This window comes from Neodiprion pinetum, chromosome 4 (assembly GCF_021155775.2).
Source record: "Neodiprion pinetum isolate iyNeoPine1 chromosome 4, iyNeoPine1.2, whole genome shotgun sequence".
NCBI lineage: Eukaryota > Metazoa > Arthropoda > Insecta > Hymenoptera > Diprionidae > Neodiprion > Neodiprion pinetum.
Genome location: NC_060235.2, coordinates 34,046,980 through 34,074,022, shown reverse-complemented (window position 1 = coordinate 34,074,022; position 27,043 = coordinate 34,046,980). Strand labels below are relative to the sequence as shown.

The 27,043-nt window shown below is 36.3% G+C and overlaps 5 protein-coding genes across 13 annotated transcripts; 2 read left to right on the top strand and 3 right to left on the bottom strand.

Moving 5' to 3' along the window:
- Window positions 1-147: 147 nt before the first annotated feature.
- Window positions 148-10,113, bottom strand: ca (claret). Of its 5 annotated transcripts, none has more exons than XM_046621768.2 (21): window positions 9,796-10,113; window positions 9,545-9,710; window positions 7,790-8,258; window positions 7,137-7,597; window positions 6,796-6,980; window positions 6,305-6,705; window positions 5,999-6,176; window positions 5,705-5,916; window positions 5,407-5,600; window positions 5,204-5,331; window positions 4,988-5,122; window positions 4,682-4,819; window positions 4,489-4,615; window positions 3,782-4,347; window positions 3,260-3,658; window positions 2,788-3,160; window positions 2,381-2,715; window positions 1,268-2,214; window positions 965-1,098; window positions 669-847; window positions 148-504 (listed from the first exon to the last, which is right to left on the bottom strand). In XM_046621768.2, exons 3-21 carry the CDS (start codon window positions 8,212-8,214, stop codon window positions 238-240), a joined length of 5,784 nt encoding a protein of 1,927 aa, XP_046477724.1. In that variant the 5' UTR covers window positions 8,215-8,258; window positions 9,545-9,710; window positions 9,796-10,113; the 3' UTR covers window positions 148-237. The 5 variants fall into 5 exon arrangements, with proteins under 5 accessions (XP_046477724.1, XP_068991262.1, XP_046477722.1 ...); XM_069135161.1 differs by lacking the exons at window positions 9,545-9,710; window positions 9,796-10,113 and adding exons at window positions 8,768-8,804; window positions 8,868-8,984; XM_046621766.1 differs by lacking the exons at window positions 9,545-9,710; window positions 9,796-10,113 and adding an exon at window positions 8,764-8,984.
- Window positions 10,114-10,638: 525 nt separating this feature from the next.
- LOC124216803 (transmembrane protein 115) lies at window positions 10,639-14,732 on the top strand. The gene is made up of 4 exons (XM_046621780.2): window positions 10,639-12,008; window positions 12,261-12,516; window positions 12,682-12,858; window positions 13,051-14,732. Exons 1-4 carry the CDS (start codon window positions 11,468-11,470, stop codon window positions 13,253-13,255), a joined length of 1,179 nt encoding a protein of 392 aa, XP_046477736.1. The 5' UTR covers window positions 10,639-11,467; the 3' UTR covers window positions 13,256-14,732.
- Window positions 14,683-17,348, bottom strand: Hakai (E3 ubiquitin-protein ligase Hakai). Of its 3 annotated transcripts, none has more exons than XM_046621779.2 (5): window positions 17,226-17,348; window positions 16,828-16,931; window positions 16,439-16,750; window positions 16,126-16,314; window positions 14,683-16,030 (listed from the first exon to the last, which is right to left on the bottom strand). In XM_046621779.2, the coding sequence occupies exons 2-5, from the start codon at window positions 16,927-16,929 to the stop codon at window positions 15,350-15,352; spliced, it is 1,284 nt and encodes a 427-aa protein (XP_046477735.1). In that variant the 5' UTR covers window positions 16,930-16,931; window positions 17,226-17,348; the 3' UTR covers window positions 14,683-15,349. The 3 variants fall into 3 exon arrangements, with proteins under 3 accessions (XP_046477735.1, XP_046477733.1, XP_046477734.1); XM_046621777.2 differs by having other exon boundaries at window positions 17,016-17,333; XM_046621778.2 differs by having other exon boundaries at window positions 17,134-17,333.
- An 84-nt stretch (window positions 17,349-17,432) lies between these two features.
- Ctl1 (choline transporter-like protein 1) lies at window positions 17,433-24,345 on the top strand. 2 transcript variants are annotated; one of them, XM_046621773.2, is made up of 12 exons: window positions 17,433-17,718; window positions 18,335-18,480; window positions 19,116-19,507; window positions 19,607-19,696; window positions 19,915-20,054; window positions 20,425-20,611; window positions 20,738-20,842; window positions 20,947-21,130; window positions 21,323-21,463; window positions 21,540-21,699; window positions 21,850-22,071; window positions 22,187-24,345. In XM_046621773.2, exons 1-12 carry the CDS (start codon window positions 17,608-17,610, stop codon window positions 22,340-22,342), a joined length of 2,034 nt encoding a protein of 677 aa, XP_046477729.1. In that variant the 5' UTR covers window positions 17,433-17,607; the 3' UTR covers window positions 22,343-24,345. The 2 variants fall into 2 exon arrangements, with proteins under 2 accessions (XP_046477729.1, XP_046477730.1); XM_046621774.2 differs by having other exon boundaries at window positions 17,435-17,718; window positions 20,986-21,130.
- On the bottom strand, window positions 24,273-26,309 carry LOC124216804 (ribosome biogenesis protein BRX1 homolog). 2 transcript variants are annotated; one of them, XM_046621783.2, is made up of 4 exons: window positions 26,174-26,309; window positions 25,277-25,553; window positions 24,730-25,085; window positions 24,273-24,646 (listed from the first exon to the last, which is right to left on the bottom strand). In XM_046621783.2, the coding sequence occupies exons 1-4, from the start codon at window positions 26,294-26,296 to the stop codon at window positions 24,335-24,337; spliced, it is 1,068 nt and encodes a 355-aa protein (XP_046477739.1). In that variant the 5' UTR covers window positions 26,297-26,309; the 3' UTR covers window positions 24,273-24,334. The 2 variants fall into 2 exon arrangements, with proteins under 2 accessions (XP_046477739.1, XP_046477740.1); XM_046621784.2 differs by lacking the exon at window positions 26,174-26,309 and adding an exon at window positions 25,895-26,123.
- Between the last annotated feature and the right edge of the window lie 734 nt (window positions 26,310-27,043).

Here is a 27,043-nt window from a genome sequence, read left to right as displayed (position 1 = left end):
ATCTAATAGCAAATTGTAGTTCTCTTACAGCAAAATAAATTTCAACATTTTCATTCATATGGCCACACGAATTGGCGTATTAATTTGTGTAAGTATCACCAAAGCTGGAAATTTTCCAAGCAGTGTACCTTTTTATCAACGTCTGGCTAAAGTCATATCCTCCCAAAAGAAAATTCCAATCCTTCAATGTTTTACTATTTTTTTTTTTTTTGAATAGCATGTAAATAAACTACTTACTTAATTTTTAGGTACAGTTTTTACCACGTTTTGAAGAGCAGGTGGTATACATACTGGACAGATAGTATCTACTTTGCCAGGCCGTCGTAGTAGATCACTCAAGAACTGAACAGTGTGTGGCAGCGGCGAAATTTCAGACGTCAAAAGTTCTGCCTCCATCCTTGGAATAATTTCTGAGTGATACGTAGATACAGGAAAATGATGACCACAAGTGAATACCATCATATCTTCATCAGCTTCAAGAAAACTAGAAACGTCGTCTGGAGCCTAATTGTTGCAAAAATAATTGAAAAAAATACGTAATTGACCTTAGATCTTCAATACAGAAAGACAATACATTAATCTAATTACTTTTGTCAAAAAAAACGGACACAGGTACCAAATCACTCAACATTTTACAGCCATCATTCAATTATATCGGAACACTTTACCTGGACCTGGATAAACGGCCTAGAATCACATTCTTCCGAAGATATTGTGCTGATGACTCCATCGATCATCTGTTCTGGAGTTTTGTTACCATTTGAACCTGGATATCCAGTGAAGGGAGGACCGTAATGTTTAGCCGAAAGCTGTGACAATAATTCTACATATTCTGGTGTAGGTTTACCTGCAAGAAATCACATTTCTATAACTTTTCTCTACCTCAGGCAAAGAAAAATCCACAATGAAATTATATCAACCAGTGCGCCAATTTCAAAACTGAAAAAATTTCAAACCTATTTACCCTGATCTATGTGCCTCAGTAGAGTGGAACAGACCTGTAGACAGAATTTTGTCGACAAAGAGTTCATCATGGTCAAACTATTCGCTTCTGTTTCGCCTTGGTTTTGAACAGCGGCTTCATCCATATTGTGCTGACTAGAACAGAACAGAGTACCAGATATAGAGGGATTTGATTCAGTAGAAAGTTTTAATATTACAAGCCACTGCTCGGTAAACTTTTCAGAACTTTGCAAAAATCGAACATTCGACAATCTCAAACTGATATTACAGGTAAAAAGCTCTGTCAATTGACACATTTGCTTACCAAAACAATAATAGGCCGAGGGGGTAAAAAAACTTGCTCATATGCCGCAGTAATATATTTTCTAAATTTTCTATCGGCAAATTGTGTTTGATCCAGAACTCAATGGCTATCTGTAGAACCTCTCGCATTGTAGCATGAGATTCGTCTTCAATTTCACTGACATAAAACTCTACAATGCTTGTAGCTTCAGATACTATGGCGTTTTCTTGATTACCTTTAGCCTCATTCCCTAAAATATTTCTATTAATAACATTAATCTTTTTTTGGGCTAAAAATTGTTCATCTTCTGAAACAGTAGCACAGTTCGCATTCTTCTGATGATTTAAATTTCTCGTTATAGAATCGAGCTCTTCCGACATTCTTGGAGCAGAAGTCAAATCAGACAGATTTGGTAAAGAATTTTCCCCAGCCTGAGCAGCATTCTTCACAAATGCTGGAACATTTTCTGAAAAAGTATTCTTTTTCTGCTCGTCATACACACTGTCAAGAGCATCTTCAGTAATGTCTAATGAAATATCCTCGCTTTTAGAATCTTCGCACAATTCTTCTGAGCCTCCTTGACAATCAAACGTGTATAACTCTTGTTCCAGTGACTGAAAGCTGTCTAAAGATCTGCTAGCAGACATTTTCATTTTTTTCTTCTCTTCAGATTCTTCTAAAGTATCGACTAAATTTTGTTCCATGTGTTTATCAAACAGTTCGGTATTTTCCTTGATATGTCGAGTCTGCGCATCAGATGTTAGCGAATTTTCTACTGCTTTTGCCATGTCGTTCAAGTCGACAGAAGAATCAGTTTCGACTTGGTTTCGATCACACTTGTATGAAAACTTGTACAATTTTAGGTGAGACGTGTTCAACATTTTCAATTGATGTGAGAGAGCATCCGTAAAATTATGCTCCAGTAGAGAAATCTTTGAAGCGGCTTGATAATTTCCCAGTTGAATACACTGTAAAACAATCACAGAATACAAATTTACTATCAGAAAACATTTAACATCTACAACCGAAATCTTTAATAAGTATTTAGCACTTTGTAAAATTAAAAAAGACACACTACAATTCAAAGTACATCTTGGGCTGTAGGATGTATAAAAATGTGTATGTAAAGTTCACCTTATCCATTATTTTGGCACTATCATATAATCCGTTCAGCCTTTCCAGTATATAATGTAAAGTCGTTTCTCCTAATGACTTTTCCACAACAGTCAATGGTTGCACAAGCCCAGCCAACGGTGTGACATCATAACTTCGATAAGAAATAACAGGAGTAGGAATATTAGGAACTTGACTAGGAGTATCTAGAGTTGAGTGAGCAGCATGTGGCAATCGAACAATTCGTCTTGACGATTTGAGCAAAACCAGTTTTCTCTCAACACCTCGCGAATCTTCTACTGGAGGACGACCCAATTGCGCGGTATTATTACTTCCCCATGCAAGAACAGTCCCTCCTTGAACAAGAATGGCAACGAAATTACAAACTTCTACGACATAATTATTCATGACTTTTGATAATGTTTTACCTGGTTGCATGGCGACAGTATAATCACAACCACAACAAAGGCTAACTGCTTTGATGGCTCGATTAGCTTCATCTCTTCTGGCATCTTCATTCCCATTTGTCGGCACATAGTTTGATCTGCCATCATTATGATTTCCTCCACCATTGGCATTCCCATTATCTGTATCTGGACTCTGCCTTTTTTCATTTGCTTTGTAGCCGTTATGTCGTGGTGGAACCTTAGGTGTGGAAGAAATAGGATTATAGCTGAGGGGCATGGGAATCGTTACTTCACGCCGACTACCATTGCCTATCTGTCCATCCAAATTTCGTCCCCATACGTAAACTGACCCATCCTTTGTTAAAAGACAAGAATGATGGCATCCAGTTGATATCTAAAAATGTAATGCATGTCTTACAGGACTGACTAAAGAAGCTGACCCTCATAAAGCGTCAGAATACTCGTGCTCTAAATGTACACGAGTAGGCATTACCTGTACTATCTGCCCGCAAACTGAGCTCGTGTCAACTAACGAAGGTTGCAAATGAGTTTGTGCTTCTTCAACGGCCCCGACGTTGATGCCTCGCAATCGTGGACTAGTTGGCAACTTGATGCTGGCAGTCTGTTTTGACTGCTCTGTGGTATTAGTTGAATCTTCATTTGAATTTTCTGTTTCATTAATTTGTGCATTGTTTTGCTCGGATTGTGCAATTGAGTCACTGTCTTGTGCAATTTCATTATACTTATCAAGAGTTTCAATATATTGAGTAACTTTATCTGAAGCTACCCGTTGCTGAAGTATTCTAGCCTTCTTTTGTGCCTGTGCTTGCAGCCGCAAGACCTGGGGACTAGCTCCCCATGTGTACAATTTATTTGTAGCAGTAACAGCCAGCTGCGAAACAATATGTGCTGGTAAAATTTACGTGATGTTTTGTAATACTACATACATAAACTGTTTAAAAGTATTTGTTCTCGAATCTCAATCAATGGCATTATGATACAATGAAAAACTCACATTTTGAAAATATCCAGTTGTGATCAACCAAATTTTTTCTGGCAACAATGTAACTTTTACGGGAAGTGAAGACTTAATATTAGTTCCATTCCCAAGTTGACCAAACACGTTGCTACCAAACGAGTAGACATCACCATCGGCAGTTAGTACTAAAGTGTGCGCATGGCCAGCGCTTATTTGCCTTACAATAGTCCCGAGGAGCGAGGTAACCAAGGTTGGAATATTTTTTTTAATGGTATTTCCATGACCTAATTGACCATGCACGCCCCAGCCCCAGGTGAATACTCTTCCATCTTTAGTCAATGCAACTGAGTGATACTGACCAGCTACTGCATCGACAATAATTTCGTGTGCCAAGGTAACAATCAATTCTGGATTTGGACATTGAAGCTTTTTCTCAAGCCCAAGTTGACCAAACTGACTAGCGCCCCAAGCATATATACCATTATTAGTCACGGCCAAAGAGTGACAACGACCACACGATACACTAAGTACTTCTACCTTCATACTTTGAAAAGTGGGAATTATCTGAGGAGATCCATATCTAGACATCGTTGGACCAGTTCCTGCCGGAAATTTATAATTGTCCAAGTTAGGTAGTCAGAATGTGCATGAACTTTTTTTCTCGGGTTACAGTAAATAATTTTTCGTTACTGTTCTATTTAGCAGACAGCAGGTGCCTCGTGGATGTACAGTGATAAAGTTACCTAAACATCCTTGCGCAGCATTTCCCCAAGTATAAACATTGTTATTTCTGATGAGGGCTACATGAGAGAATCCAGCACTCAAAGCTCTCCGTTTGAAGTCTGCATTAGAGTTTACGTCATCGATATCCTGATAAAATAAACGAAAAGTATTTATTTTGGTTCAATCTTTTCAATATCAATGTAAGAATCTTACTCTTTCTGTATTAGACACTGGTATACGATGCATCAGTTTTGGTTCATAGTTCAACGCGGGAGACTTTTTATGAATGAGAGTTAGGAGAATAAGAAGAAATGTCTCGATAAATTCCTCTACTGGTGCACCAATTTCATCCTGAAATAAGAATAATTTCATATGTGAAATTTTCATGAAAAATTGATGCAAAATCGCTATTTTCAAGCATCACGTTAATCATGTAATAGTTATTTTAAAAAATGAAAAATTAATAATAAACTTTCAAGAATTTTCTGGGCAGAAAATTTGCACGTAAAATCTACTCACTAAAGTTTCTGTTAGATCTAAAGAATCAAATTGACTGGATTGAGAGCTGTGAGATGTAGTTCGATGTCGAGCTCTGCACCGGATTAACAACGGTCGTAATACTGGACTAGTTGGATCATACAATGCAGTCAACCTCTGGAAAAACCGAAGTTACAGAATTATATTTATTGCAGCACCAATCTTGATAACAAGTGTCAATTGAATTAATAAACGTACCTGAAGGGCGAACAATTGTAATGTGGCAAGATTAGCAAGAACAAAGGCTGTATGATGTTTGGCCAGATTTGGACATACTAGCATTGCTTGAATTAATCCTGATTCACTTAGACACATTAATAATCCAGCTGAAAGTAATAAAACAATGAGAAAAAACATTTTCTCAGCCACAAGATATGTCGATTTAATTTCTTTAAACATACAGTCGAGTTGATGATGTGCAGGCTGAGAGGAACTCAAATTCAATGAACGGACAACCTTCATAAGAACTTCCAGAACTTGATGATAAAGGCCCCTCTGAGTAGCTAACTGCTGTAAAACCTCCCACAGCCCAGTTTGTCCTGCGACATTGACTGCTAGAACTTCGTCATAAAAAGTATTTGAAGCTAAAAAATTTCTATGAAGAGAGATATATTGCATTAGAAATGTGACAGTGATTCAAAATAAATAAGCAATAATTTTGAATAAGAAACAGATTAGAGAAATTTTCTTGACACTCACGAAAATTGTTTGTGAGTTTGATTGGATTGTTGCGCTGAGGCTCGTAGAGTCAGTTCTGTAAATGCCATGACACTCAAATTAGACAAATGTATTCTGGTTGTCACTGATAACTCTATGACCGATGGTGGAACTAAGCAACCAGTAACATAACTTAGTAATTCTGTTGTATGTCCAGCCGATGCAAACTTGAGAACACTTTTCAACAATCGACACTGCAACCCAATGATAGATGGTGTGTCAGGTCAAAATATATATGTAAATCATTTTTATATTTATTACTGGCAGTACGCTTACTCTTGATAATTTATACAAAACAATAGCTCTCGAAAATTCCTTATTGGACAAAAGTATATCTCCCGCATTTTCCAATAGATGTTGCAGATTCATTCCGAAAACTAAGGCCAATCTTTCAGCTTTTTCCAATTCCTTGTGTTTTAAAACTAGATCCATGAAAACTGATAGCAATGGTCTCCTGTTGAATAAATTGTACAAAATAGTTTAGCTGTGACGAGTACATCGAGACAAGATCAACGTATTCAACTGGATCTGAACAATGTCAAAATTGCCATGTAACAAATCACTTATGTGAAATGCACAAACCTGACTTCGATTTTGTATACAGCAAAATTGGTAACAATTATGCAAGTATCGACAAGGGGAATATCTGCTTTGATGTCCTCCACCTTTTTGGGAATGCCGTACTGATTCTCACTATTCCCACTGGTATCCTTTGTTGTTGTAACTTTAAAATCGGTTACTCTGTACACTTTGTCTATGATTTCATTATTTCTCGCAAAAGAAAATCGTCCTATCACTGACTCAGGATTAAACTCTGTATCACCACCAATCCGTGTTTCAGATAAAGGGCACGAAATAATAAGCAGAGATTTTTGATGAACGTCGGTTACATAAAATAGACGCTGAGTGAGTAATATGTTGTGGCAGAACGATGGCATCTTATGCACATATAGAGGCACCATAGAAGCTTCGGTCTCATGGATCTGTGTAAAATTATTCAGAAACAATTATAGCACAAATATTACTTCAGATTTTTCGATTAATAGAAGTAAAAGAAATAGACTTTCTCTTACAGTGAGATGGTTAGTTGGTGGATGATAACCGGTATACAGATGCTGACCCTGACGAGTGTACTGAGGTGTAAGAAACATATCTCGAGGTACCAATTCTGGATTAAGCAAATCTTCTCTTCTCTCCGAAAAATGTCTACTTAGGCCAACCGTAATTGTCTCATCAGTTCCACTACTACTGCTGCTGTCTAAAATCAAATGTAACCCATGATACAATCGTAAATACTGGTGTTAAATTGCTGAATGATTTTTAGATGGAATACAAAATTTCGAAGCATCACTTACTAACTAAAAGCACCAAATATCTTTGGTAATGTTCAATCTTTCGATATTTTACCACCTACCACGTCGTGCCGAGGATCCCGTTAAACTGCGACTTCTAGTCTCAGCCAATTTTTGTTTTAGTATAGCGAGTTTCTCAACAGAAAGTTGTTTGAGTCCTTGAAGTCGAGATCTAGTGGTGGGAAAGTTTTTCACTTCGTCACTTAGGCCTCCACTTGAATGTAATAGAGGATTGGATCTGTGGAAAGGTTTGCCACCTTCCAAAGGATACACGTAACCGTTCGTACGCTGTTCCAAGATCAATCTCCACTGTTGGTGGGTTTGGTTCGTTATTAAAAGTGACACTACATCAAGACTGCTATCCTGACAAATGTGAAGATTGGCTACATTCCCTTTGACATTCGTCAGTCCAACTTGACAACCATTCTCTAGATTAACGAGCACAATTTCACCATGTTCTGTTCCTATAATACCAACATGGCTGCAATCCACAACTCCTTGCCACCACACCAATGCACTAGGTCTGCAAATTGGTTATACTTGATTAATTTGATGCAAAGCTTATCGTTTATACAAAAGTAACGTGACAAATGTGTCAATTTTTATATACTAATTAGAAGTGTTAAGGATACACGTCAAGTCTCAAATGTAATAAGTGAATAAAAAATACTAGACTTCAACAATTATGTAATATTGACTAAATTGTTAATATTACCTGGCATATGAAGACTGAGTATTTAGTGAAGAGAATGATGTAACATCGTTCGTAGCCCATCTGTGATCTAGGCTCGTGTTCTCATCAACCAAAGCTAAAGCGGGTACAATATACAAAGAGCCATCGATACTAGCGGTAAGGAGCCAAGATCCAGAAGGATCGAAACAAAGGGCTGAGATTCGTTTGTAGGATCCTTGAAACCACGGAATTCTCTTGACGATTGGTGGGCAGTCAACATCTGGTTGATAATGAAGTACTAAGTCGGCATTTCCCGTTGTGAACGCCAAAAGCTGCTTTCTGCCAATCTCAGACCGGGCACTGTGAGAAATTTCACCAGCTTTGAGTAGACAGCGCAATTCAAACAGATTTTCATCGAGAAGGTTTATGGTTGACTGTGAGCCTTCCGCAGCTCCTATCTCAGCCATTACAGTATTCAATGTTGATGAACGTCAGGTTAATAGCATCGTATCTGTAGAATGATAAGAATGTCTATTCATTGAAAATTTTTAAACTGATGAGCTGAAGAAATTGGAACATAACAGATTCCAATGACTAACTTGTCTACAGAGATGTAGCAACAATTAGTTTGTATTAAATGTGTTGTCCAAAGTCATTAGTATATTGCTGATTTCGCCGCAGTCATTAGTGGCAACTAAATGACTCTTTACCCTTGTAATGCTAATGGCGCATAAACTCAGAATTAAACAAGCCACAACTCTTGTTTATGACATTAAGATCTTTTTCTATAAAATTATCTGTAACACTAGCTAAGCCTTCTTTAAGCCATTCAAGTTAATAACACACTGCTTATTTATTTTTCAGAAAGTTATCAGTGAATAATAATAAAATGCCTGGTGAAGCCAAATGACAGAATGAAAGAGTGCTAAAATATTGAATGTTTAATCAGGGTATGTATTTAGCCAAAGTTGTGACAAAATTACGCATTGCAAAATCATGTTATTTATAAATTTTACCTACTACACAAGAAGGATCTTATTTCCGGAGATATTCGTTCCTTAAATCCGTTTTTTGTTTTCATTAATAACGAAACAGCACTATTAATATATAACAAACTTACAATGAAAAATGAAGAAAATATACTGTCTTGTTAAACTGCAAATAAAAACCAGTGTACGATTTTGATCTACACTCATCACGAACTAAACGCCATTGCGACCTTTCCTATTTTCTATACGTCAAAATTTGAAGGTTAGGGAGGACAAGTACCTCCCATACACGGACTTATGGACGGAGCGTAAGCTAGGCTTGTTGGCGAGGGGTATGCGCCTTGGGGAGAATACATGTGGTAGCACGTCGGCCATATTGATGAGCTGTTGTAAGTTTTGGGCGCCACGTTTAAACGATTCACTTTAGGCAGTATTAGTTTTTCGGACAGATCGTTGCGACAAACTATTTCATCGAACTGTCTAGGTATGTACGAACACAGCTTCAATTCTTTTTGTATAAAAAACTGTGCAGGTAAGCACATTTTTTTTAAATCCAATTTTAATTCCGGCGAACATTCTATGGAGGTGCAAAGCACCTATACATAGAACCAGAATAATACTGAGTATAAATATAAACAAAGAAAAAACCAAAAAAAAATAAAAAATACATATAATACAATGACAGAATGAACAGAAAACATCGCGTTGAATGATTCGTAAATTATTGTATATAGAACCTACATAAATAAATGATTTATGTTCACATGCTAAAATATATTTGTATTCAAAAACTATGGATTAAACTCACATTTGGAATAGCATCGTCTTTCAGCCTAGCTTTGAAGGCAGATGTTCGATCGAATTATTCTTGTGAAAAATGACATGAACATAAATAAGCACACTTTGGCACACTTGTGTTCGTCAACACTATCGTATCAAGCCATGTCCTACGCCTCTCAATATTTTTCGGAAAACTTGAATGAATATAGATACAAATACATTAGTTGGAATCACAGCATTCACATTATTTACAGTTCCAGAAGCGTTACTTATACTCACAGGTGAAATGTAGCCTTATTCTCTACTTCGACCTCACATTGTTTTTGTGATTTTGAGAAAGATCTGTTTTTGCAGTTAGGCGCTACCACGGTCTTACATACAGGTTCGGAAACTAGTAGGGTGGGGGAATGACTCAGATAATGAGGCAAAACCGTGATTCTCGTCTTCGCCGTCTGCAGCGCTGCCCCCTCGGGGTGAGCCAATCATAAATCAGATCCGAACAGTTGATTTTTCGGAATCAACAATCCTGAATAACACTCAAAAATGAAGAAAGATGCGAATAAAAAATGATTGAGATGCTTACTAGCATTCCATGGCGGGCGTGATAATTTTTTTATTTTAACGGAATCCTCAAATGTTTGAGTCAATAAAATCCATAAACATCAAGCGAGGGCTCACAACTTTTGAGACAGTTTGAGATCTTGTGTAGATGATCCATCGTTTACACACTTTACACTGAGTTATGAACAGTCAAAAACTTCGATGAGCAGGTTATCTTATCGGTATATATCTATATCTATCATACCCCGGGCTAATGGCGCCCCTAGCGGATAGATAGGAAACAAGACCGTGTGCCTCACTAACGGTGACACCCCCTACCACTCAAAAGTGCCGGAGTTACCGGACCTGTATGTAAGACCGTGGGCGCTACACAATAGGGCTTGTATTATTCTGAATTCTCAGTCCGTGATCGGCCAACTTCTGACCTAACCTATGCAACAATACAAAAAACTGCACGTGCGCACACATCCGTGTGCGTCCGTGGCCGTGGTATACGTATATCTACTTAGCTCATCAAGATGGCTGACGGCTCTGATTCCCCTTCCGTCTTTCAGCGCAACTCAGCAGGAAAAGGCTCCGTCCATAAGTCCGTGCTCCCATATAAAGTACTTCGAGTAGGCAGCCATCAGTTTTATGACTTCGAGCGTTCTTCGAGCATGGAGTACTTCGAGATTAACAGTGGTGCATTTTCGCTACCATCCATATTTGAGCGGCATTAACACACAGATATGATTCGACATGTTTAATTTGCGGCGTAATTGATTAATAAGAAGTGATTCAATCGACTTTAGTACGTTCAGCGTAATTGAAAGACTTAAGTCAAGGACAATGTTATCCAACAATTACACATCGAAAAAAGTAATAAATTAGTATTACCAAAAATACTTGCATCGATTGAATGTACATCAGAGCAAATAAAACTACGACCTTCGCTGCACCTGAATGTACATGTATTTTTGTTAGAACATACAAATTGCAAAGTTCCGAAATTACGGACGTGATCAGGATTCTAGGCCCCTTTTATCCTGTAATTTTATTGGCGCGCCAGCCATGCTTTTTTGACCAAGAAAACCACGAGATTGAAGTAAAAAAGGGAAATTTATCTTTAATATTATAATCAATAACTCCTATTAATTTAGCTAGTTCCAATCTTAAATCGTGAATATCTTGAGAACGGTGATAGATACGGCAAAAATAGCAATAATTCGGGGTCAGGTGGTTGGGAGAAATAATTTTTAATATTATAATTAATAACTCCTTTCAATTAGCCGAATTTCAATTTAAAATCGCGAATATCTCGAGAACGGTGATAGATACGGCAAAAATAGCAATAATTCGGGGTCAGGTCAGGAGCACACCGATTACAACAAGCACGCAAAGCACTTTGTGGATGCAGCGCCAGTTGGCGCAAGTTGGCGCAAACGTCAGGTCAGAGGGGAAGTTGGCTCCTGGATTTGAAGAGGTTAAAAGTGTTCAAGAAATGGCAACAATAAAGGGATTAGGGAGGAATATTCCTTACTTAAGGCAACAGTTCGCAGCCTTACTAGGAAACACGAGTGCTAGTGTTAAATTCATATGCGTAGTCGTGTTGTTTTCATACTGTCTGTCTTACTCTGAGGAGGCTGTACGGATACTGAGTGTAACACCAGGTTATCTTTTACCACCTGCATTCTGGATCTGGACAGCTTTTACGTTCTGCTTTCTTGAAATACATTTCTGGGAAGTATGCGTCGACATAATCACCGTAGGTCTTTGCGGAAAGCTAATAGAACCCCTGTGGGGCGCTATGGAAATGATGACATTCTTTGCTATCGTCAATTTTGGTGTTGCCGTTCAATCTGCTCTTTTCTATCTCTTCCTCTACATGTGCACCAACGACACCGATCTACTATTTGACATACACATTCACGGATTAACAGGATATATTGCAGGTATTTTAAATATAAAAAATTTAAGATTGTATTCAAACTACCATCCAAAGTCTTACCTCTAGCTCTCAAAACAAATGCTTAATCTTATCGTAAAATAAACCTCATTAACCGCCTTTTATGTTCCAACGCATCATTGATTTGTTCCAATGGCTATTCGTTTGGATGCATAGAAACATGACTTTATTCAGAAAGAAAATTGGTATTACAAATCAGTTGGTATAATTTATTCAAATACCATGTATCTTATTTCAGGTGTCAGCGTAGCTGTGAAACAGATAATGCCAGATCACATCCTGGTAAAAACTCCGATCGGGAAAATATCAAACAGGAATATTCCTCTGATGGTTTGGGTCGTTGCGCTACTTCTCTGGCTTCTTGGTTTACTGGAAGGAACGCATCCAACAATGTTTCTGAGCGGTCTTCTCATCTCTTGGATTTATTTACGCTTTTATCAAAGACACAATAATGGAACAAGAGGCGATATGGCTGATAACTTCACTTTTGCAAGGTGGAAATCAATAATAAGCTATTTCTATTCTGGAATACACTTTCATTTATGTTTGGCAAATGGAATGCTATTGAAACATAACTGCTCTCTAATACCACCTTGAAAATATTACGTAGATACATAATATCAAATCTTATAACAACTACAATCGCAATTTTCTTTCAGTTTCTTTCCCAATGTATTACAGCCACCCATAGCAGTTGTCGGAAATACAGTACATGGATTTCTAGTACGATTTGGTGTCTGCAAAAAAGTTGTTCGCAGATTTGACATGTCCAATGCACCTCCAGGCTTGGTAATTAGCTTACCAGGAATCGATCCTCACGATAGCGAAAGACGTAGGTATGTATTAGAAAAAAAGACACTTGAATTAATAGTACTAAGTTGACATTGCCTTGTCATGCATTTCTTTAAACCAAACTATACTATAAAATTTTATTAAAAATTCGAAATTGTACATAAATATGAATTAGTTAGAAATTATACGCTAGAAATGTTACTCTCAACATTTATTGTTTCTATGTTTGTTTTCAGACAAATAGCATTAAAAGCTCTTAGTGAGAGGTTAAGTAAGGATCACGCCAAACCTTGGCAACCAGATAGAAGTAAGAAGCATTCACCTGTTCCGCCAGCTGTATCAATCCCAATACCCGAATCAACGACACCAAAGCCACTGGCGTCTCCGCTAATCCCTCAGACCAGTGTAAACATACACAATCACCCGTCCACAAGCACGTGATCATCCAGAATTGACTGATTTCAATAATATTGTAAAAATTGGCAAAGGTTTTGCAAAATGATCTCATATGCGCAAGATTTGGTATACAAAGTGAAAAGTTTGTAGTCAAAGTTATTCTTTTTATGTGTATCCTAAAATCCCATTGAGAAGATTGAATCTCGTAAACTGAATAATTGCACAGTCAAAATATAGCGTGTCCTCTACTTGTCACAATAATTCGAAAATCACAGAATTTACAAAGAAATTAATCAAACCTGATGAAAACCTTAATAATGTCAGAGAATTTTTCATGTCTGGACTTCCATTGAAAACTTAAACTCTTATTATTGTAGATGTCGATGAATTTCGAAGATCTACATTAAAATCAAAAGCGTGTTCTAATACGAGTTGGAAAACACAAGCTTAGAAAGTTTAACGTTCCTGCTATACTTTGTAGTATCGCCGCTCTTCTTTTACAAAGTTCATATGAGAAAACGATCGATTTTGCGATTAACGTGGCTTTATTATAAAATGTTGCTGTAAGTTTTAACGGACTGTTTGACAGAAAATTATACTTCAACCGTGTTATATAGTCTCTCAATTCTCTTACAGTTAGAATTGCACTTCAAGCATTTCAGTAACCTCACACTCCAATTATCAGTACAAGATCGTTTCAATGCACAGTAACACAGAAATGCATCTGGTTACCGTAACTCATAGTAAGTGAGGATGGACAAATACATTGAGATCAGCCTATTCTTTTACATCAATCGAGGATAATAATTATGAAACCCAAATGATTCATTTCATCACTTTTCTTTTCAGCCTTTTAAAGATTATATCTGTCTTCCTGCAAAAGAATTATCATGTAATAAGTTATACGTGTGTATAATAATACAAGAACTTTTGTTGGGAGTTCTTACACAAGCTATCGCTGCACAAGAGACAACTTTTGAATTCTACAAGTTGTTGTTCTGTGACTTGCCTGTATGTAGGAAAACGGGTGACCTGATTCGTTCGGACTCTGAAGTGCACTGTTATGTCCAGCTTATGTGTAGAAGAGGATAATGTATTTCAATCAGAATGATTTAGATAAAACCAAAGCATAAGCACGTGAAAATGAATACGATGGGATCAAGGTGCAAGAAACCCGGACATGTTATATATAACACGAAATAATTTTGTGATGGATTCAAATTGAAAAACTATTTTTATGCATAGTATAAATGAGTTCTTCAGAAACTATTAAAGTTTTAAAATGAAGTATCTTGACCTGATACTTATGCAGCGCTGGAATGTACTTCTAAAGATTTTTTATGTTTGGAATCAACAAAGATTCGTGTGGAGGCTGAGTGAGAATACAATTCAATGCGTTGCAAAGTATATGGCTGGGGTAACACTACGTGAATAAATGAACATTCGCTAGGTAAAATGATGAGAAACTTAAGTAATATTATATAATATATTTAAATGTTAAATATAATTGATTTTGTAAATACATTGCATCCTGTCATTCTGTACAATATTATATCTCTCTGATTACAATTTCTTTACTTTTTTGCAAAGTAGGTACAAATTATTACTCTTAGGCTAGAGATTACTCAATATAAACTCGAACTATAAGAGAATGTGTATGTAGTGCAGGAGTTTTTGTTCGATTTGACTAAAAAACATATTCAGCTCCCAATATAATTAAAACAAAAATATCGTAATTTACCTGAAAACAAACTATCAAAAAAACTGCGCCATTCTGTACAGGTGCTCTTAAATAACATTTAAAAATAGAATACAACCAATTCTTATACAGATAGTTTTTTCACTAGTAGCCTATTAAAATACTTGTAAAAATATGAAAGTGTAAACGTAGTCAATCTATAGTGTACTCGATTTTGATATACTAGAAGTAATGTACGTATATAGAAACGTCATTTTTTGATATTAATACCAGTACACACATTCGCAAAGCAAAGGAAAAATGCATCTATAAGATTGAACAGTGGATAGCGGTAGGTCACTCAAACTTTATTAACACATATTTTTTCTAAACGGTAAACCTTGTCGCGGTAATTTTGACTATGTGCCGTACATGAGCAGAAAAGAAAAAAGACTCAATTCCTATCTATAAAACTGCTGTTGATGTTGGGTCCACTGAGGTTGCGGCGGAGGTGCCTGTTGCTGCGGAGGTGGAGGCCCGTACTGTTGTTCTTGCATGTATGAGGTTGCAGGTGGTCTTATTGCAGTCGAACTTGAAGGACCATACTGCTGCTGCGAAGGTGGTGGGGCGTAGGTGACTTGCGACGGATGCTGCGGCTGAGGATAGTACTGTTGCGTTTGTGAAACAGGAGGAGGTACGTTGTAGCCTCCGTAATTCACTTGCGGCGGAGGAGGAGGTTGATAATAATGATGATTTTGCTGATTATGCATGTCATGTGTAGTTATAGTGGTATCTTGGATGGGTACAGTTATTAGGTTCGTCCTCATCGGCGTATTGGTAGGAGGTGGGGCAGAGCTTTGTTGATAGTTTTGCATAGGGATAATAGGCTGCGGTCTGTGTTGCTGTTGCCGATGTTCAACCTGCTGTTGATTCACCATAGAATTAACTCTTGGATCATTTCCCATTATTGGCTGAACCATGTGAGATTGAACCTGTTTCATTCTACTAGTTTGCATTGAAACTGGTGGAATTTTTGTCATTTGTGTATCCATTTCTGATTTAGAATGCAAGTACTGCTGGTCAACTTGCAATCCTTGAACCGGCGCAGAAGGAGCTGATATATGTCGATGATTGATGTGAGCCTGAGAAAGAAAATATATATCCTACTTGGTATTTCTTAAATATTTGGAAAAGAACATTTTGAGTCCTGCCTTCGCATCACTGTAAACAAACAAACCTGTAAATCTCTTTGACTTAGGTAGGTTCTTCTACATCCGGCATTTCCGTACCTAGTTCCACCATGAGTACACATAAACACTGTACCAAGCCCAGTCTGCTCTACTCTGGAAACCTTTTCCATACACCTTGGGCAGACTTTATCCTCTCTTTTAGCACAGGACAAGCAGAACACGTGCTTGCAAGGTATCTAATCCAAATGAGACAACAAACGAATGAGTCAAATTTTGGTCTGATTATTATAAGGATACCCATCACTTCCTTAAATGAGTAAAAAAAAATACTGTCAAATTCGCTCATAATCAAACCCGTACCATACGTCCGTAAATAAGGATCGGTTTAAGACACTTGTCGCAGCAATGAATCATCGGATTTAAGACCTTTTCTCCAATAAGATTTACTCTATGGTCCCAACGAAGACGTAACATTGGTTCGGGAGGTCCTCGGTTTATAGTTGTAAAGGTCGGAGCTTCTAGCTGTGATATATCAGCTTCCAGATCAAATTGTTGCTCGATTGGTGGTTGCTGAGCTTGTTGAGGCTCCTGTTGTTCAGGTTCCACCCCGCTTGTTTCCATAGGAGTTTCTTCAGCCGCTTGTGGCACATCATCTTCATCACTTTCTATAATCTGGGGATTATGAGTTATAATGAAGGTGATTATGCGTATACCAGTTTTTTCAGTCATCTTTTATTCATAATAAACACCTTGACAGCTTTTTTCCCACGGCCCCTAGCTCGTCCCCTAGGACGGCCACGGGCTCTCCCTCGTGCTCTGCCCCTCATTCTTTTGGCACCATCTTCCTCCATAACTAAAACAACACGAATGAAGTATCAATGCACTATCAGTTCGGTTGCCCATAATTCTGAACATCAACTAGTGATAACCTGCTTACATGTGTTAGGTTAGGTTCGAAATGGAAGACATAAGTGAGACAGTACGATGTGAAATGAAGTTCAAAGCGAATCCTATCATCCACAATCCGTCTAATACAATATTTTTTAAAAACAGACCTTAAAATACTGGACGAAATGTTTACAAAGGTTGGATTTTGTAACAGAAAATATTTTATAACATCATGTTACGTTCATGTCGCTTAATCAACCTCGCGTATGCTACACTCCGTACGCACACGAGTTCGAAATGAAACTGACAATGATTGAACACCAACACAGCCAGTCGGCGAAGTGCGAACGACTTCACTGATCCCGCCGGATGCGATTTGTTTTCGTTGCCACGGCAACGATATAACGCGCAAATGGAATGTGATTCGATATAACACACACAACAAGTGATATAACAAGAATAGTTCAGGAACGCGTCCGGGCGGAGTGACGATCTTCATTCGTCAACAACAAAGGCAAGCGGCTGCCACTAGCTGGCAGTTAGTTTACTAGCCGAAGGCGAGCTCGGGATTAAAGTCAAGAGGCGTCAAAGCCGGATGGGCGTTGTAATTTTCTGGTGCACGATACAGAGGTTGTGAAAAAATGTCTTGCTGTTGTGGGGACGACGAAGACGAACGCCCTGAACCTACCCGGGTCCGCGGCTGTACGGATATTTTCTGGTTATGTCTTTTTATTCTGTTTTGGTTTTTAATGGTATGTATAACCTGCCGAGAGTAAGTCATTTTTCTCATTGTACAAGAGTAATTAGCACGTGACTCAGAATCTAATCAGACGTTTGACAAGCTAATTAAATTAATTCTGTTTAGTATTACAATACGTAAATCGATGTTGTAAACATTTTTCATGCTGGCTAAATGTCGTCTTCAAATTTTAAGAGTAATCCAGGTCCATTTGCAATTTTATTAACATTACTCCTTAATGAGTATTTCATTGAAAGTAGGTATTAATTGCCTAGTTGCAAAATTGTGCTCCCCTTTAATTTTATGTCATCTTCGTGATTGCCTTATTCTACGTAAATTTACAAGTGAACTCTACTTGTACAACGGCATTCACCATAACTTCTTTTTGTGTGTCGAATCACACAGAAATTTTATGCTACGAAAATTTCAGCTGTAGGAAATAATCCATTAGTGAAAAAACGCAACACAAAATTAAATTGAGAGTAAAAAATTAACGTATTACTTGTATCACAGATGTCTTTTTCTTGCGGTTTAAATTATTTGGAAAATCATATTTGCTTAAGGGTTATAAATTAAATTAGAGTAAAGTTAATAAGAAACTATATGCAATATGTATTTAATTTTTCTAGATATTGATAGCTGCATTTGCATTGGTTTATGGTAATCCAATTCGTTTGATAAATGGGTTTGATAGCTTTGACAATACATGTGGTGTAAAAAACAACAAGAAGTTTGGGAACATGGAACTGTCCGGGCAAGACACCAGTGATAAACCGTGAGTACTATATTTTTTAATTATTACAAAAGAAAGTTCTAAAACTATTGTTTAATTTGAATATTGCCAGTTCTACAGGAAAACTTATGGGGTAAATTATAAAAAATTGTCTTCAACCTTGGAAAATTTCAGCATTGAGATGTAAAGGGTTAGGAGTACGGATGCTAAATTTTAAAAGACTGTTAACTAACGATTGATCCTTCTTTTTGGCCACCTCTCAAAAATTTAACACAAAATAAAAAGAAAGATTGAATCATTGTTTGTTGCATTAGTTATTCTCACTTGCTGACTGTTTCACTGCTAAAATAGTATTGTTCTTGGAATCCCACGAGTAATTTTTGCACCCGTTTCCCATGCCTTGCAATGAGCTTCCGCGGATGTTGCTCAACCACATAATAGTTGCCTACTACTGAAGTACTATTTGGCCACAGTTATCTTATCATGGGAATCCATTACATGTTCACTCATTAAAAATGTAATCGCATCACACAAGTATAAATATAAAACAACTAATCGTACGTAACTATGTTAGACGATATGTGGTATATAAAAAATGCTTAATAAAGGTGATATTTTTGAAGTGTCATTGAGGTAAAATGAAATACATGTATAATAACATGAAATCGATATTATAGATACTTGTTCTTCTTGGATGTGGCAAATTTGAAGGACTCGTTGAAAATCTGTGTTAAAGAATGCCCGGATCGTAACATGGAAACAATGGAACAGGTTTGCCAGTTCTATAAAGATACAGGATCACAGCTGTGTCATGATAGACCAGGAAGTAAATTCAGCGCATGCACCAGTCAGAATTCAAAAGATAAGACCGGAGCGTGCCCAGTGCTTCCTGTTTATAATAGTACTGTCATACTGAATCGCTGCATTCCAAGAGCTATAGGGAAAGTTGCAGAGACTATAGCTTCCAACGTTTATGGATTAATCAATTCATGGGATGCAATTGAACAAATTTTAGGAGATTTATATAAAACTTGGAGAGAAATTGTTGCTTTATCTTTTCTTGCTTTTGGTAAATAATTACTTTTTTTACTACAAAATAATCCATAGGGTCGATATAAAATTCTCAATTAACAAAAATTCTTCTTACAAAAGTTTTCTTCTATTTCAGTGTTGTCCTTGTTCATGATCGCTATATTCCATTTATTGGCAAGCATCGTGAGCTGGATAGTAATGATCCTAGTCACAGTATCCTGTATCGGTGAGTTTTCTAACATGTCGAAAAATATATAGAATGCAAGCATAGAATAATCTAAATACTTGATGGTTTGCTTATGATATGAAGTTTGCAATTTAATATTATTATGCGAAATAACAGTGTGAATCATTTTTCCAAATGCTAAAGAAAACAGCGAACGAATTATATTGCATAGTTAAACATCTTTATCTAATACTTATCATTATATTCCTCAAAATTAGGTGGTACCGGTTTGCTGTGGTGGACATACATACGTATCAAAATTAGATTGGATGAAACAAATCCTAATGAGCTATTAGAAGAGTCCGTACGCAATGGAAAAGCATTTCTGATTTATTCAATTGTAGCAACTATTCTAACTGTACGTTTTTAACCTTCCTTATCAATTTTTTGTCAACGAGATCAGAATTTCATATTTTAGAGAAATTATCTAGTCTGGAGTAGTTGGTTAGAGAAATTTACCCTTTCATTCCCAGACGATACATAAGATATACATGAGATGTAGAATCCTTTTCTGGTAATATTTGTACACTGAATTCTTTTGTGCATTACTTTTCTACATATGTATAATCTTTGCACCAAAACGACGTAGAATAGCGTTAAATTATTTATGTTATACAAAGATAATTTTTATTTGGATAAAGTTTACGAATGAATTGGAATTAGAATATAGAAATGAAATGGTTGAACATTCTTATCTGCCTACTCAAAATATTGTATTAAAATTACAGATCATTTTACTGTTTCTGCTCTGTTTTCTACGCCATCGCATCAGTATTATGGCTCAACTGTTTAAGGAAAGTGCAAAATGTCTAGCAGAACTTCCTGGCTTATTTTTCCAGCCATTACTAACATTTCTATCACTACTAGTGTTTTTTGCATTCTGGATAACTATAGTTCTCTGCCTCGCTACTGCCAGTAAGTAATTAAGAAAGTTTGTATGCAAACGCAGTGAAATGATTTTTGTTCCTTTTTCAATGATACACTCTATTTTCGAATACTGAGAAAAAAAATTATAATTTCTTAAAATAATAACTATTGTAGATTATCCTGGAATAAAAAAAGTGCCAATGTTAATGAAGGATCAAGTGACTGATGAAGTGACATTGACGACATCATCGGGTCGAAACGATTCTATTAATTACAAAAGTATACTTTCATCAACTAAATAAAGTAGAGTAGAATGTGATCGTCCACCTATGTAAACTACTGAAATCATGAAACTATGAAATTAATCTGTGTTCAAAAATTAGGTCCACAAGGGATTCTACTAACTGTGAGAACATTTTTAGCTTTTACCCTTGTAGAATATGTTGATTCTACCTGGGTCAAGTACATGTGGTGGGTTTACATTATCGGATTAATATGGATTTCCGAATTCATAATTGCTTGCCAGAATATGGTAATTGCTGGAGCTGTTGCTCATTGGTATTTCAGGTATTTACTTGTTACCTTATATTGCTTTACATGTTCTAATTGAAATTTTTTTATTACTCATCTTTTTATCACTCATACAAGTCCTGTCACAAAGTTGAGTTTATTCCTTTTCAATTTTTTAATAATAAAGTCCAGCATCTTGGAAGCAATATAATACTGATTTGATTAATTTTTTCAAATTTCTATTTGCAGAGGAAAAGATGCCAGTCTTTCCCCGGTCTGTTCATCCATGGGTAAACTGGTCAGCTACCATCTAGGCTCTGTAGCATGTGGTTCACTATTGATCACTATCTTTAAAGTGCCTCGACTCATTCTTACTTACCTCCATGCAAAGTAATTTACTGACACTAACGCATCTCCTCCTATAAATGTATTTGGAATTTCAACTATGTATTAATTTTTATTATAGGTTTGAAAAAACCAAGGAAACATCCCCATGTGCCCAATGTGGATTAAAATGTTGCATATGCTGCTTTTATTGTTTAGAAAAATTCATACGGTACATGAACCACAATGCATACACAGTAATAGCAATTGAAGGGACACATTTCTGCAATGCTGCTAGGATTGTAAGTGATAAGCTTATTCTGTGTTTTAAGTAGTAGAAATTAGGATGTGACGTAAGTAAAGTGGTATGATGTCATGCAATTCATACTCGACAAATGAGAGTTGTAACTCATATAATCAACTGAATCAACAGCAGTTTATTCTGATTACAGGCCTTTACAACGCTGGTCAGCAATGCTTTGCAGATAGCAGTAATAAACGGTATAGGAGATTTTATTCTCTTCTTGGGTAAATGTTTTGTAACTGCAGCTACTGGAAGTGTCGGATTGTTATTCCTAAGGCAGGATCCAACGTTACATTTTTATGCAGCACCAATATTTGTCATTTGCGTATTTGCGTTCTTCATTGCACACAGTGTCATCTCACTTTATGAGGTGAATTGAATTACACATAAGCATTGTTCCAATACTACGTATTCCGTATTTCTTCGGTAGATGATACTTCACAATAATTTTTTACTATTTACACGTTGTCTTCTCTCTTCTCCAGACTGTAATCGACACCTTATTTTTGTGCATTTGCGAAGACAAAAATCTACATGGAGAAAATGGTAAATGGCGACAATCTGCTCTGGCTAACGTAGGATCAGCTAATCCTAGCACCAACGGTCAACAGTCACTCGAGTTGTCTCCAATCAACCAATAAGTATTAAAAAGTCTTTTCTCGTCTGTTCTATTCTACTGTTCTATTAAGGTAGGTATTTACTTCCCCAATACGAGCTGAGATATACTATAGTTAAACAATATTCTTATTTATGTTTTTTGAGAATTTTATATCATTCTTTACGAATTTCATAAACAAACTTTGGTTACCTATTTTTCACGCAATTTACGGAACAGTTTTTTTTTTTAAATACTTTTTATGAAACATTATCTATAGATATCATAAGCCTGGTTTAGTTATGAATATTACATATACGAATCAGTAGATACATTTGGAAATTCAATGCTGGCCATTCTCTGGCTAAGCATTTTTTTAACGTGAGTTACTTGCAAAAAAATAAATTTGGTCACTTTTTTCGAGCTTCTTAGCATTATAAATTTTCTGACTACATCTAACGTAAATATTATGAAAATAACGTATCATCGATATCAGTGCAATCATAGCATATACACATCTTTTTAGTAATTTTACAATCACGCACAGTTCACTTTAAGACAGTTTGAACTCTGGTTTTTTTCCATCCGTTAAAGTCTTTCTAATAATAAATACTTCCTCAATAATATTCAAATTTGCTATGCACATCAGTTATTTTGAATAACATAAAATTTTTGTCAAGTTTTACTTCACGTACCTTAAACGTTCAAAATATTAGAGCTAACAGGAAATATTGATTGTCGTAAATACAGCATATACTAGAATTACGAACGCCGATTAGTGATAATAAAAATATAGTGATACACAAAAACATTGTGCACAATTTGTGAATAGAATTAACTGCATATAACATTATATTGTTTAAGTGCCTCTAATTTCGCATGCATTCCAAAATATCTGGACACGATTTCGAATAGCTGATCGAGGCTTTCGAGAAAACAATCAATACTTTCACAATTGTGATATGGATGTTAACCATACCATCTACAGAAAAATATTGTCTATTGATAGAAGTACAAAATTCAACATATTTTTTTTTTTTTCTCAAATTACATGATTCTCAAACGAAAATTAAATGAAAGACTTTTCCATATCATGACTCTCAATTTATTTCCTTAAAGAGACAACTATTCGGTGGTTCTTAACTCTTGTTAAATAATTCACAATTTTTTCTGTTCCTAAATATGTTACAAATAATCCAATGTTAATAATTTGCAAAAATCATTCATGTTGGTTAACATTTTGAAGATTAAGACTTTTATGAACAAGGTTGTATTTTCTATTTGTACCGTCCAGGAATATTGTACAACACACGTCTGAACCATTTACTCGCAGTTTCATTCATATACATTGTCTACTGTCTAGATTAAATGGAATTACTTTGTACATACATACGTAGGTATAAGCAAACACGCTTTTCGCGATTTGTTATGATCATAAAATATATATTTGTGGTAATAGAATATTTTTTACAAGAACTGTTATTAAGTTTATCACACAAAATTTGTAGCAATTATACGATTGCGTTGATTATGAAGAAAGTTATTGGCTTACCATATGATAGTACTAATATTTCTATTTCGAATGATTTTGGCAGGCTGTTGTAGAAACGTACATAAGAAGAAATAATACATTTTGTCGGGAGATATATACATATATAGGCATGAATATATTTCTGCGTGTGATATTTAATAAATTGTTATAGGTTTTTTATAACGTTCTAATCCTCAATAAGATTTTTATGAAGAAAATAATGGATTTTGATACTTTTTAAGGCATCGTGAGCTATCCTATGGCATTTACTCACTGCTGTTTGAAGATGCTTCTAACTTTAATGTAATACCTGAATCTAAATTAAGGAACCAATATTATACATTGAAGTTTACATTTGAAAGTGACCATAATTTTAAATAAAACAACTACTAACTTTCACACGAAGGATTTGGCATTCGTAATTGACAGTAATTATACACGATAATATTTTATATGCATGTATTTTATTACAACACAGTGCGTCAGAAGTTCGTACAATAAATTCGTTCAATTTTTAATTTTTTTGGCAACTATTGATTTTTTCTTCTTATTCTGCTTACCCACTAAATGCTTTTTCGGTTTTTTCTTAACGAACTTTACTCTGAGGGATTTTTTCTCTTCAACTTTGGCAGATTCGTCAATTCCTTGCTCTTGTAACTCTTCCATTTTTTCTGCCGCAGCCAGGGGATCCCCTTTGAATATCTCATCTAATGGGTTCAAAGCATAAGATTCCGCCGGCTTATTAGATTCTGCATTCAATTTCTGTTCTATCCTGTTCATGTATTTACCAGCTACTTTTTTCGTCAATGACTGACGGTACTGAAAAAAAAAGATTAAAATATCACTGAATTAATAAGTCTCAAAAGCGTACTGTAACCCTGAGTTGTAAGTACTGAAAATACCTTAGCTGGAGAAATATAATACGGATTATTCCAAAGCGTTTCACCACCAAAACTGCTGGTAAAAATTTTCACAGGATTAAGAACAAATCTGGGGCCTATTTCAGCTAGTGCTCCATCCTCCGTTAAAATTTGGAAATTTCTAAACCATATTCGATTATCTAAAATACTAAATGTGTAAATATGGTCGAAAAACGGTTGACTTTTTGGATGGTGGTTTGGTACTCCAAATATTTGTGTCAATAATTCTTTCAGGACACCATACTGAGGTTTCTCATTGAAATTCTCATCAAAAGATAGCAATGGTCTTGACCCTTTGAGACAATTTCCAGTCATTTTCAACTCTGCCATTGTATAAACTAGAACCAAAAATATGTATTATTCAGGCAATTATTTTAATTCTTTCAAAGTTTTAGGTTGAGGACATTCTTTTTTTAAAAAACAACCCACTGTTTAATAATAAATATTGAGATGGCAGCATTAGCTACTTCGAGCAAGAACATCAAAAATGTACGTCAAATTAATTTTACATAATTGGTTAAATACTTACCATTTTCAACAAGAAATTTCGCACATGGTCCAGTTGGAACAGTAGACAACCACATGTACAGATCTCTTTTTTTTCGGCCCTCGAAAAGCATGGCTTTGTTGCAATTTTTCATTTCACACATCTCATTAATAACTTGCAAATTTTTGGATCGCTCCATTTTACTCTCTGGGCGATGGTGTGGCATAAGTCGTTTAATATCTTCCATTAGGTGACGATCTCTGTGGTTGATTCCCCGTGATGCGAATACTAGCACCCGTTGTTTGTTTATCCATCTCGTCTATCGAAACAAAAATGACTATTTAAAATAAATATTCTTCAAAGTATCTATTCACCCTAGAGTTAATCTTCACGAGGCACTCCAATTATTCCATAAGCCAAATGTTTATTTGTCCCGATTGTTTTGCAAAAAATTGAAATATCCAAAGTATTATTTCAGGCACGCTAAAGTTGTGTGGCAAAGGTTAGATTAAGTTCAGTTTCTGTTATACCGTTGCTAGAGTTTTAATAAATGATTATACTCTAGCACTGTCCAAAATTGAAACACACACACGAAAGATGCGAAGTATGTTGTCGGTGTCTGTCACCCTCAGTGAATGTTTTTAAACAAATCATACTCACGTAAAAAATGGTATGGCTTGAAAACTTGTTCGGACACTCTAATTTATTCCAAAAAATTCAAGAGATCCGAACATTTGGCATATTTGGAGTGTAGGTGTAGGTTCACTTTGTAGTGCGAATAGACGCGGCGACTATTCTTTCCGTGAAAAAGGTGTAAATTAGCAATAAGATGGACTGGAAATGGAGAATTTCTGTCTTGAGAGAAATGTGAGCTGCGTGATTGCAGTTTGTCTGTACACCTGTAATACAGTAACTGACGAGGTTAGAATATAAAATAACCTTTTTCGGCGCAGGTTCATCGGACGATCGTTTCGATGGCGGCAACTTCACCACTTCTTCGGTTTCAACATTTTTAGCCTTCTCACTCTCCTTACGCTTCCTTTTTACACTTTTCTTTACCATTTTTGCTGTGAAACCAGTTCACTCAGGAAACCGTGTTACGAAAATGTGAGGTTAACACGTGCGGCACGCGGCGAGCCTTCACCACCAAAATATATCATAGGTATGTGTAACTGAACGTGCATCACCCACAGGCTTACAGAGAGATTGACCAGGAGCAGCCCTCTGACACTCACCACTGCTCGTATACTAAAAAATTGTACGCGTCTTGCCCCGTTTTTTAGTTCCTCTACGTGGCGCTAGTAGTAGACTTCTGACACGCTCGCTGCCCTCGCTGACCGCGCGCAAGCTCGTCAGGTAACTACTAGCGCCACTAGTGGTGGAAATTGGCAGCAGAATCGAGGGACATTTTGCGAACCACTTTTAGCACCGTGTGTCAGGGGACTGACCAGGAGGTAGACTGCGGGTTTGCATATGGTTTGTGTGCCTATAGAATTGCGTGAACGGCTCCCACTGATAGACGCTACCGAATCGCTAACACGGCTTGTTGTGACTCTCAGCCGTGAAGTGCTAGCCACAAAAATTTGCGCCGAGGGATATAAGCCGTCTTTAAATCCTTCCGTCACCATTCAACGTCTTATCGTATGCATTAAAATTGTTCAATATTAATTATCGACGTCTGGTAGGATTAGAAGATCTGTTGCGGTTGTATCTCTGTGAATATGAGCAAAGTACGCTCATATCGTGCTATGAAAGTATTCAATTTTCATGTTCGATACGCGCATGTGGTTCACCATTAAAAATCCAAAA

Coding starts and splice junctions, on each gene's coding strand:
- ca (XM_046621768.2), bottom strand. CDS start 8,214: ATGGCTGAGATAGGAGCTGCGGAAGGCTCACAGTCAACCATAAACCTT. Junction 4,348..4,488: donor TGCTGCGCAAGGATGTTTAG/GTAACTTTATCA, acceptor AATTTCCGGCAG/GAACTGGTCCAACGATGTCT. Junction 505..668: donor GGCCGTTTATCCAGGTCCAG/GTAAAGTGTTCC, acceptor TGCAACAATTAG/GCTCCAGACGACGTTTCTAG.
- LOC124216803 (XM_046621780.2), top strand. CDS start 11,468: ATGCAGCGCCAGTTGGCGCAAGTTGGCGCAAACGTCAGGTCAGAGGGG. Junction 12,009..12,260: donor ATTAACAGGATATATTGCAG/GTATTTTAAATA, acceptor ATCTTATTTCAG/GTGTCAGCGTAGCTGTGAAA. Junction 12,859..13,050: donor CACGATAGCGAAAGACGTAG/GTATGTATTAGA, acceptor GTTTGTTTTCAG/ACAAATAGCATTAAAAGCTC.
- Hakai (XM_046621779.2), bottom strand. CDS start 16,929: ATGGAGGAAGATGGTGCCAAAAGAATGAGGGGCAGAGCACGAGGGAGA. Junction 16,751..16,827: donor GTGGGAAAAAAGCTGTCAAG/GTGTTTATTATG, acceptor CATAATCCCCAG/ATTATAGAAAGTGATGAAGA. Junction 16,031..16,125: donor TAAGTCAAAGAGATTTACAG/GTTTGTTTGTTT, acceptor TTTCTTTCTCAG/GCTCACATCAATCATCGACA.
- Ctl1 (XM_046621773.2), top strand. CDS start 17,608: ATGTCTTGCTGTTGTGGGGACGACGAAGACGAACGCCCTGAACCTACC. Junction 17,719..18,334: donor TTCTGTTTTGGTTTTTAATG/GTATGTATAACC, acceptor TAATTTTTCTAG/ATATTGATAGCTGCATTTGC. Junction 19,697..19,914: donor AGTCACAGTATCCTGTATCG/GTGAGTTTTCTA, acceptor CCTCAAAATTAG/GTGGTACCGGTTTGCTGTGG.
- LOC124216804 (XM_046621783.2), bottom strand. CDS start 26,296: ATGGTAAAGAAAAGTGTAAAAAGGAAGCGTAAGGAGAGTGAGAAGGCT. Junction 25,086..25,276: donor GAAATTTCTTGTTGAAAATG/GTAAGTATTTAA, acceptor TTTTGGTTCTAG/TTTATACAATGGCAGAGTTG. Junction 24,647..24,729: donor ATTATATTTCTCCAGCTAAG/GTATTTTCAGTA, acceptor TTTTTTTTTCAG/TACCGTCAGTCATTGACGAA.